This window comes from Homarus americanus, unplaced genomic scaffold (assembly GCF_018991925.1).
Source record: "Homarus americanus isolate GMGI-L3 unplaced genomic scaffold, GMGI_Hamer_2.0 scaffold46738, whole genome shotgun sequence".
In the NCBI taxonomy this organism is placed as follows: Eukaryota; Metazoa; Arthropoda; class Malacostraca; order Decapoda; family Nephropidae; genus Homarus; species Homarus americanus.
In genome coordinates, this window is record NW_024750698.1 from 1 (window position 1) to 11,907 (window position 11,907).

Consider the following 11,907-nt stretch of genomic DNA (forward strand, 5'->3'; position numbering starts at 1 on the left):
TGGATGAGTAAGAGTCTATATTCATTACGTAAAATAGTCATAGCAGTAACATCAGAATCACCACTTATAATTACAGAAAAACTATTGTAAATTTATTTTTCAATAAACGTTTTATTAATAAACCGATAGAGAGCAATTTCTCCTTCGAGTCTTTCATAATAAGATATTCCAGCTGTGTTGAATACAATTTAAAGTTGTAAGATGATGTATTTATTTTATTTAAATATATATTTTTTAATAAATCAGTTGTATAATTTTCCATTTCCAATTTTTGGGATATTGTCATTTTTGAAAAAATATCTCTATTCTTCTCACTACACAATTTCCTATTTTTTTCAACATTCGAATGACCATCCATAACAAAATATAAAAAAATTGTTTTATTACTATTATTATTAGAATCATCTCCACTATTTAAAATATGTATAATAACTTTTATATAATTAAGTATAATATTACAGACTTTATGACTCGTTTTCTCAATATCAACAACTGTTTGTGGCAATAATTTATTATCATCATCATTAGGTACAGCATAGGCATGAAAAAACATTGACCCATCAATACCTATCACTTGTAAATTATTAATGGATGAAAAGATATTTCCTAAATTTGTAATTAAATGTTCTTTTTTGTCCACAGATAATTCAATTTTAGTTTTTTCAATAAACCTCGAAAAATGATGTACCCCCATGTTATAAGGAAAAAAAAGAAAGTAATTCGAGAAGTAAGAAATCGGGAGTATATATATTTGTAAAATAAATTTAATTTTTAATTTTTATTTTCGAGGCCGAGGCAGGTAGTTGTCTGTCTGTCTGTCTGTCTATCTGTCTGTCCATCCGTCCAACTCACCCACCATAATTATATATAAAGAAGAGCACAACGATATGACCGGTCAGACACACTTTGACATTTAGGAATCCTATCTGTATCAATCTGGACAAAGGAAGAAAGGAAGAAGATGTTTCGGTACGGTAACATGTATAGAAATATGATAACAGTACCAAGAGAAACTCCAAAGAAAAGTTATCTTAAAGAGAAAATATCTTCTTCAAACAAAAAAGCAACAATTGTAATAAGTGGTGGTTGTTTCATAGTTGTATGTCTAATAGTGGTGGTGGTGACTTTTGTAACATGTAACTCTGCTGTGACAGCAGAGAAAGAGGGTTTGTTTGTCATACCTTCAGGAAATATAAAGTTTAATCCTAATCAGAAGAGCACGTATGAAGAGGAAATATCTTCTCTAAATCAATTTTTTATAGACTACTACAAAGCTGATGATACACAGGTGATTACATGTCCCCTAGGATTTGAACCAAATGCTACACAAGTCTGTATTTTGCCAGAGCGCTACTTATATTCATGTAATCCAGAAAATGTTTGGAACTACAACACAACATCTCCTTGCATTATATTGTCTTACAATGGGAAAACAACAACAACTAAATTTGATCCTTACGATGACATTAAGGAATTACCCAGCCAGATGCCCAATCTACTTAAAGACCTAATTAAAGAAGAAAGGTACTTCTATAATGATACCATGCCAGGGGTTGTATGGGTGTCTTGCACATTCGGTAGCACATGGTACTCCTACTACGGTCCTGGTTTCCCCAAATTCTTCTTCTTCAATACAAACCTACCAGGCTATCGGAAACCTATAGTTGCATTGAATCTGTTTCTTTGCAATGAAATTAACACCACAGTTGAAATTACTTGCAATATGTGGGCCAAGGGTATTGACAACGAGAAAAACCCTGAAACATCAGTCAAATTCACTGTAACCGTAGAAAAACATTGAAAATTTTTTAACGTGCGTGCTGGATATATATGTCAAACAGTAAGCCGACTCAAAGGCATTTTGTTCCTGTTTCTGTTTCAATAATCCTTATTCATTATCAATTTTGTTTCCAAAAAATAAACATATCATATTCTCATATATTTTAGTAAGCTTTTAATTAAAGTTGATTTATATAATAATAATGTCGTTTTTGTATCACTTCCCAAATATTTATAATATTTTATACTATCAATGGCTTCGATTATAACTAATTTTAAAAGAACATTAAAATGGTGTTCTTTAATTACATCAGTACATCCAAATACTTGAATTATCACAGACTCATCACCTAAAGATCGATTTCTCCGAAATTTTTTATATATATTCAAAATATTATTTTCATTTTCCATTATAGATTTTAAAATAATTTCTCCTTTAGATGGTGTCCAACAGGAAACTAAACCAACATTATAGTCACTACCAAAAAATATGAAATGTAAAATTAAATATCGGAGACATTGATCACTATTGAACCCCATATGTTTTATCATTGAATTATAATTTCCTAAACCAATTGATTTTCTATTATTAGTACCGAAGGAAGGGTGGATGAGTAAGAGTCTATATTCATTACGTAAAATAGTCATAGCAGTAACATCAGAATCACCACTTATAATTACAGAAAAACTATTGTAAATTTCTTTTTCAATAAACGTTTTATTAATAAACCGATAGAGAGCAATTTCTCCTTCGAGTCTTTCATAATAAGATATTCCAGCTGTTGAATACAATTTAAAGTTATAAGATGATGTATTTATTTTATTTAAATATATATTTTTTAATAAATCAGTTGTATAATTTTCCAATTCCAATTTTTGGGATTGACCCATCAATACCTATCACTTGTAAATTATTAATGGATGAAAAGATATTTCCTAAATTTGTAATTAAATGTTCTTTTTTGTCCACAGATAATTCAATTTTAGTTTTTTCAATAAACCTCGAAAAATGATGTACCCCCATGTTATAAGGAAAAAAAAGAAAGTAATTCGAGAAGTAAGAAATCGGGAGTATATATATTTGTATAATAAATTTTATTTTTAATTTTTATTTTCGAGGCCGAGGCAGGTAGTTGTCTGTCTGTCTGTCTGTCTATCTGTCTGTTCATCCGTCCAACTCACCCACCATAATTATATATAAAGAAGAGCACAAAGATATGACCGGTCAGACACACTTTGACATTTAGGAATCCTATCTGTATCAATCTGGATGGACTAAAAGGAAGAAAGGAAGAAGATGTTTTGGTACGGTAACATGTCCAGAAATATGATAACAGTGCCAAGTGAAACTCCAAGGAAATGTTATCTATACCTTAAAGAGAAAATATCTTCTTCAAACAAAAAAGCAACAATTGTAATAAGTGGTGGTTGTTTCATAGTTGTATGTCTAATAGTGGTGGTGGTGACTTTTGTAACATGTAACTCTGCTGTAACAGCAGAGAAAGAGGGTTTGTTTGTCATACCTTCAGGAAATATAAAGTTTAATCCTAATCAGAAGAGCACGTATGAAGAGGAAATATCTTCTTTAAATCAATTTTTAATGGACTACTACAACAATGCTACCAAAGCTGATGATACAGAGGTAATTGCATGTCCCTCAGGAGTTGAACCAAATGCTACACAAGTCTGTATTTTGCCAAAGGAAATACTGGGACATGAATGTAATCCAGAAAATGTTTGGAACTACAACACAACATCTCCTTGCATCATATTGTCTTACAATGGGAAAACAAATACAAAATTTGATCCTTACGATGACATTACGGAATTACCCAGCCAGATGCCCCATCGACTTAGAGACAAAATTAAAGACATCACTTACACCAATAATAATACCATGCAAGAGGTTATATGGGTGTCTTGCACATTACTTGGAATTCACTCCTACTACGGTCCTGGTTTCCCAAAATCATTCTTCTCCAATACAAACCTAACAGGCTATCGGAAACCTATAGTTGCATTGCAGCTGAATCTTAAAAATGAAATTAACACCACAGTTGAAATTACTTGCAATATGTGGGCCAAGGATATTGACAACGAGAAAAACCCTGAAACATCAGTCAAATTCAATGTAACAGTGGAAAAACATTGAAAAATTTTTAACGTGCGTACTGGATATATATAAGCAGCCTACTATCTACTATCTATTCATGAGGGAGAAATGGATTGGCTGGATTTTAGAGAAGAAAAACCTGAATTAAGACTGCGTATCTTAGACAGTTTAATCTTCGGAAATTTTGACTTTGATTTTTTGAATGAATATTATATTCAACCTAAATTAGAAGGGAGTATTTTAAACCAATTACTCGAATATATAGATCTAAATAAACTAGATAAAGAATCTACTATTAAATCTTGGAGAATACGACATGGATTGGGTGAAGATGAGGATATATGGTATGGTTATAAGTTTGGGAATTCAAAGCCTGTTAAGTATATTGTTAAACCAGATACATATGACTGGAAAAAAACTAGAGATGATTCGCCGTGGTCTACCAACTGGTGTCATAATCATTTCATTCCATGGTGTATTCCATGTAATGCTCCCAAGGCATTTTGTTCCTGTTTCGATAATCCTTATTCATTATCAAGTCAGTGTACAATTTGTCTCACACATAAAGAAAATTTATCAGGTTAAGTAATTTTTTTTTCTATATCTATGTTTTTTAATTAAATTGATTTATATAATAATAATAATGTTGTTTTTGTACTTCCCAAATATTTATAACATTATATACTATCAATGAACTTTAATTTACTTGAATTATCACAGACTCATCATCATCATTAGGTACACAGCATAGGCATGAAAAAAAATTGACCCATTAATACCTATCACTTGTAAATTATTAATGGATGAAAAGATATTTCCTAAATTTGTAATTTAGTTTTTTTCAATAAACCTCGAAAAATGATGTAAGAAAAAAAAGAAAGTAATTCATATAATAAATTTTATTTTTAATTAATAATACACATACTCTAATTTCGTACCAGAACACCTTAAAGTAATAAATGGTAGTATTATTAACCACTTTACGGGATTGGATAAAAGCAGCAGAGGAGAGGAGTTTGAAGAAGAAGGAGGAGGAGGAGGAGGAGGAGGAGGAGGAGGAGGATATAATGTTATACGTTTTAAACAATCGTTGTCTAGGCTATAAACAAACGATAAAAATGATACAACCTCCTTCATTGATATGGGATTAATAGAATAACATGGAGAAGGAGAGGTAATACAAATGTATTTTTGAAGAATTTTAGGTCTAATTGTTAGTATTGATTCTAGTTGTCGAAGACTAGAATATCCTCGCCTCTGGGGATCACTCGTTAAAGTTATTTTAGTCCTTTCTTCTTCAATATGAAAAATTACATTTAATAAAATACACTGTCTCCCAGAAGATCTCCACCAACATTGATTTTTAGGAATATTTAACGAAGAAACAGTTTCTAAAAAGCTAGGCCAGATATCAGATATATCTATTTTAGGTATGAGGGAAGTTTTACAGGCGCTAAAATTATATACATAATAACCAATCGACCTGTATTTTTCATATAAACGAAACCGCTCCTCTTCTAAATATTTTTCAATTAATCCTTCTATGTATAGATCATCACCACCTTTCCTTTTTACTTGTTTATTTTGTCTTTGAATATTATATTCAATTAATATCGCCTGTATTAAACAATTAATTATCTGACCTATATCAGAAATAATACCCTCTGATCTGTCTATTGAATGAAGCTGAGGATTGAAATTTGTTAGTGGACACATTCGAACACTCTTTCTGGGAAGTTGTTTAAATGGAATAAGAGGTATCAAATTGTAGTAGGACACGTGTGTGCCTGCTTCAGCTGTCAATATACCCGGCTGAATTGTTTCTATAGAAATACCAAAACAATAATGAACGCTTGTTGTTGATTTATAAGCGTGGAGGGGACGTAGCTTTATACTGCGTATAAATTTCTCTTCTTCTTCAGTATCACTTTTATTTTTCATTATTATATTAGTAAACCATTTCTCAGTAAGGGTTAATATTTTTTCGGGTACATTAATATTGTGATCGCGTAAAAGAATTAATATATTCTGTATTAATTGCATTTTATCTGTGTGGTTCCTCACATTCATCTTTTTCTTAAATCCACTAATTTTACATTCATCCTGTTTGTCTTTTTGTTGAATAGCCATATAACGTTTCTTACTTATCATAACGAGAACTCCGTATGAATCTTCATACGCCAACTGTAAATAACGAATATTATCGTTATCCTTTCTTAAATTTTCATTATAGAGTGAAGCTATAAATGGACCATCACCAACAGTACGGGGTAATGATAGAAACAGAGAGTCGGTATCACCGTATAAAATTGTAGCTCCCTCTCTCTCAAAGAAATTACGCGCCTTATTTAAATGAGAGCGCCCATATCCTGTTACCATCGATGGAACTATTGCATCTTCAAATATTCCTTGGGATGCCATGGCACCATAAAGAGAATTAACCATGACCTTACATGCATTAGCCTGAGTAGTTAAAGATTTAGATTTCAATATTTTACGTGTTTTAATTAAACTTTCGCATATACGGCGAAAAGGAGACTCGGTATATGGTTGGTCAGTGCGTACCTTCACGCTTAGGTAAATAAAATAGGGATCTTCGGCCATCTCAAGTACATTAAAAAGATCTCGTTCACACGAAGTTAAACACATAAATGTTTCGCGGGAAATACGAGTCACAAAACCCCGACACAAATTATAATCTATAATAATACTAGGATATAACGATGCAAAATCTAACACGTGAATACTTGTCGTGGGAGTACTTTTATGAACACCCACAATTGGATCCAAAACAACCGCACCTTTGTATGTATTTTTTTTACCAGTATCCATATGTTGTTGTTGCGTAAATGTATGTCTTGCATATTTATGAGTCATGTCAAGACCAATTTCTCCCCATAATCCATTGTGTTGTCTTTTCTTAAAAGCAGGTATATTATTAAAATCAATGGGGGCAGTTAAAATTGAATTACAACTATTTATAACAAACCGACGCACGATATATGTTGTGTTTATATGTAGACATTGATGAGGATCTGTATCCGCTTTTTGAGATAAGTTACAAGTAATTCGCACTAGATCCAAGGGTCCATTTATTTGAGTTACTAAATCTACATCTATAGAACTGTAATACATTAAAGTATCAAAATCCTTTTCATAAATATTAATCTTATTATTTTCTTCGAATGCCTTATACATTTTATTAATTATTAAAATATCAAAATTAACTTTGCCACGTCCTAAAATAGCTTCAGCGCACGCATTGAGACTATCTGATGCTGGCTCTATAAATTTACCGCTTGGAAAAAATCTCTTTCTACACAGCATAGTATCAATACTTAATATCCATGGAGGTGTTAAATGGGGTGCCAGAGAGGAGTTACAATAAGATTGAAATGTAAAATAATCAGTCATAATGTAATCCGGTAATAATCCATAAAAAATAGAACGATTAAATAAAAAGGGATAATCAAAACCATCAGTATTATAACCTGTACAAAAAATACAGCGAGGTCTGGCTAATTCCTGTAAAGTCATCATTATTACTTCCCTTTCGGATGAAAAAAAATCCACCTTTACGGATGATTTAGGATAAAGTAATTCAGTTAATTTATTTTGTGTTTCTATTTCTTTCTGCTTTAACTCATTAGGTGGAAATGGATAATATACTATGATTCGAGTATGAACTTCCCGTAATTGAGATGGGAAATTAGGGAATGTTACCGTCGCTTCCTGAAATGACGATACAATTAAACGATCACTTAAGCTATCTCCCTTAGGGATGGATCCTGATAAATTATGCCGCGTGGCTTCCAAATCAAAAGATCGTATAATGTAAGGAGGAAGATAACGATCCTGATCGCCGCTAATGAATGATAAATAGAGTTTCTTATTACCAGAACTATACCTACTACAAATTTGAAACAAACCCCTTGACTGAAAATTTTCATTTTTATGACGCTCATAATTAAAATAACACTGATAACTATTATAATATTTTCCCATAGCCTCAATGTAAAAAGGATAATAATTAAATTTCAAAAATTCAACCAATTTTAAACACTGACTATCATTCTTGCAAAAAAGACGAGCACCATATCCTTTATATTTTTCATTAATTAAATCATCTATCGAAGCCTCTCCCATTATTAAATGAGCAGATGCTTCACCCACGTTATCCCACAGAAAAGAGTAATTGTATAATAATCCCTTTTCGATAAGAAAATTCATACCAACTTCAAACCTAGCAATATCTCGTGTCACTACAGTAATATGATTATATGATTGACAATCAAAACTAACACTAATAGGTTGACCGGGAGGCATGTAACCACCATCTTCATTTTGACGAATCAATCTACCTGTAGTAACATCTTCTCCGCTTATATCCAAACGATCCATCGGGATGGGCAATGCGTAAAATTCTTGTTTCTTGATATTCCAAGAATATATCCACATATATTGGTTTATCAGCGATGACATTTTTACATTAGGGGGCGGATTAAAAATCATTGTTCTTCTTCTTCTTCTTCTTCTTTCTCTATATTTCTATCTTTAATATACATATACACTATATTTATATTGAGTTGATTCGTTCGAAGACGGTCTTTTAAGCTATCTATATTGCAATTTTTAAAAAAAAGATGATGATTTAGCCATTCCACATTCGTAATTCTTTCAATTCTTCTTCTTCTTCTTCTTCTTCTTCTTCTTCTTCTTCTTCTTCTTCTTCTTCTTCTTCTTCTTTCTCTATATTTCCATTTCTATCTTTAATATACATATACACATTTCCTTTTTATATATATTGAGTTGAGTTGTTCGAAGATGATCTTTTAAGCTATCTATATTGCAATTCTTATAAAAAAGATGATGATTTAGCCATTCCACATTCGCAATTCTTTCAAGAATAGATCGAAGTAATCCATGAATAATTTGAAGGCGCATGTCGTCAATATATTTATTTGTAGGTGATATATTAATAATGGAGTTTTTTTCTTTTTTATCTATGTTATCTGTAAGTAACATTTCAAGATCCTTATATGAACATAGATATTTTTTTTTATTTTTAGTATTTAAGAAGTTTGTGGTAATTTGTGGAAGTTTCATTTTAAGTATTAAATCACAAAGTAACCATCCATGACAAAAGAGGGTATTTTCCAAAAGAAGTATATAGACTTTTAGAATATCTAATCGTTTTTCAAGATGGTAAATATAACGAAGATATTCATTCCTTACAATATTTAAAATTGTAACACTATTACAATTGTTCCAAGTACCATCTACCATCATTTTAGCTATAAAATATATAATATTAAGGTAATATTCAAACATATTTTGAATTATAGAATTAAATGTTTCATCGAGCATAACAAACATATTTATATATGTTTTAATATTTGTATTATGTGTTTTAAAAATATATCTCAACGTTTGTTGTAAAATGTTACCTAGATTTTCTTTTAATATTTTCATATATTTTTTATATAAAAAAAAGTTTTAGTATAATTATAAAAAGTAAAATATAAATAATTATACTTGTTATAATTATTACAATCATATCAATTGAAATTACTGGTAATATATTAGAATTTTCCAGTGTAAGGGTATTTAATAGTAAATCCGTGTCATTTAATAAATCTATAAAACTAATTATTTGTGAAAAATTATGAAATTCATTACTTATCCAATTTTTGGTAACGTTTATGTTATCGTCATTTAACAGCTCTCCATTATAACAAAATAGGGTGCACTCCACATTTTTTTGAAAAATTAAAATTGAATTGGGATTTGGTAAAACATTATTTTCGGTTTTATCATCCATTTTATATTCATATGTAGCTATACCTTTATAGTCAGGCTTAGCAGTTAAAATTAATATCTTCTCCTTCTCCTTCTCCTCGTATATAAATTTTGTTAAACAAATCCAATGTTTATGTTTATGCGGAATAAGTAAAAAGTATTTGTATTTTAGTTCAGGACAATATCTATATGTATCTATAACTTCGGTTTGTGTTGGGGGTTATTTTTTATTTCTAAAATTAAATTGTTATTTCTCCAACTTGAAACAATTGAAATTATAGATATATATAAGTGAGGCACCCAAAGCATAGTAAAAGTTTTTATATTTTTTATATAAAAAAATTTCTTTGACGTTCGTTTTGAAGAGGATGAGAGATATTACCAAATAAAAATAATAATAATTTTATTAATAACAATCAATTTCTTCATCATTGGCATTAACAGTTAATCTGCCAATAATTTTATTATTTAAATCAATACTATGTTCCCTTAAACCAAAAATAACCCGCGTCTTCTTAGTGACATCTAATAAAGAATGGGGGTGTTCTCAAACATACTATGGTCCGACCTCACTTGTGTTATTGGATAAAATCTTTCAATATATTTAAGAACATCGTTAACTGGTATATTTATATTCTTAAGAACATTGGGTAAATTAAGGATGAGCTCCACTAGTCTCTTATATGTTATAAAAGAATTCCCCTTCGTATTTTCAACTAACCTACAACGTTCCAAGATCTGATTAACAATGGGAATTTCAGGAGAATACATAAGAGAAGCCTCTTTAATATTACGTGTAATAAACCATTCTCTTTGATATAAGGAATTCGTATCATTACTGTCGAGACTATTAAAAAACCAAGGCGAATTTATATTATCATGACAATTTGAATGTATAAATAATGCCATCATACCCTCTACCAATTTTTGTTTTCTATCTTCATCCGTCATTATAGGAAATTGAGGAAAAATACAGTATTGAAAACAACAGGGATCTCTGAATCAAAAAGAGACCTAAATAGTATAATACGTATTCTATTAATTATAGACGAATCATTCTCATCAAAACTAGGAGTATGATTTCCAAATAAAAAAATTGGAGAGGCAAGATGGATCATCTCTCCGTCTGAATAGTTCTTACGAATCCACATGGCTGCCCCACCACTTATTTGTTTAAATATGACAGAATTGAGTGGTTTAGTTGAACTAGTTTCATCCATGTACCAAAATTTTACATCACGTCCCCCTCGCCCTAAGTCATGTGTCCTTTCTTGTAGACCTTTATGAGCAGTAAAACCAGATAAAATACCAGCAGATTCTCCTAAAGTAAAAATAAGTAAATTTAACAATAATGTTTTTCCTGAGTTTGAATTCCCAAGACAGAAGGTTATATTTTTATCACTAATACGTCGACAAGCTCTTACAATACGAGAAATAAAAAATAACATAGTTGCTGCGTCATAACTAAAACATTGACAAAAAATTAACAAAAGATCAACTAAAGGACAATTACATTCAGGTTTTAATGGGGCACCTACTTTATCATCTCTCCCATGTATGTGTAAAATTTCACGTAGTGACGAATCTAAAACCTCAATTTTTTTTTTTCTTATTACTTTCACAATTGTCACCCCCTTTTTTAAGAATATCTTTAAGTCTTCGTCCCTTTTCTATATCAAATGTAAGAACTCTTTCAATAACCCTTGTCATTTCAGTTTGAGATTCAACCATTTGATTAAGGACGTGATATTTAACTAATCTTGCCAATTTATGTACGGACTCATTCCACATGCGATCTGTTAACTTAATGTGATATTGATCACGGTTTAAAGTTAGAATTTCGCGTTGTTCAGTATTTTTATTTAATGTTTTTTCATTTCTTCGTCTAATCCATCCCAATAATTCGATGATGATGATTTTGTTTCATCTCTCTCATAGTAAAAGTCACGTTGCATTTCTTCATATTCTTGTTGGATAATATTATTAGCTAATGGATTAAATTGATTATTAAAAAAAGCACATTGGGGTATATGATTAACTAATTTTTCAACGTTTGCCCAATCATAAGATTTAACATTATTATTGGTCGATATATTATACATTGGTAATGGTAAGATATTATATATTGTATTATTTTTCTTATTACAACTACCACAAATAATATAACATTTTGAAGTTACGATAAGATTATCAGGAATATCGAGAATCTTGGTAGT

General features: G+C 30.4%; 2 protein-coding genes across 2 annotated transcripts; both read left to right on the forward strand.

Moving 5' to 3' along the window:
• Nucleotides 1–979: 979 nt before the first annotated feature.
• Nucleotides 980–1,801, forward strand: LOC121854149 (sodium/potassium-transporting ATPase subunit beta-like). The gene has a single exon (XM_042348578.1). The coding sequence runs from the start codon at nt 980–982 to the stop codon at nt 1,799–1,801; it is 822 nt and encodes a 273-aa protein (XP_042204512.1).
• A 1,293-nt stretch (nt 1,802–3,094) lies between these two features.
• LOC121854150 (sodium/potassium-transporting ATPase subunit beta-like) lies at nt 3,095–3,931 on the forward strand. Its single transcript, XM_042348579.1, has one exon. It carries the CDS (start codon nt 3,095–3,097, stop codon nt 3,929–3,931), a length of 837 nt encoding a protein of 278 aa, XP_042204513.1.
• Nucleotides 3,932–11,907: the final 7,976 nt, after the last annotated feature.

Coding starts and splice junctions, on each gene's coding strand:
- LOC121854149 (XM_042348578.1), top strand. CDS start 980: ATGTATAGAAATATGATAACAGTACCAAGAGAAACTCCAAAGAAAAGT.
- LOC121854150 (XM_042348579.1), top strand. CDS start 3,095: ATGTCCAGAAATATGATAACAGTGCCAAGTGAAACTCCAAGGAAATGT.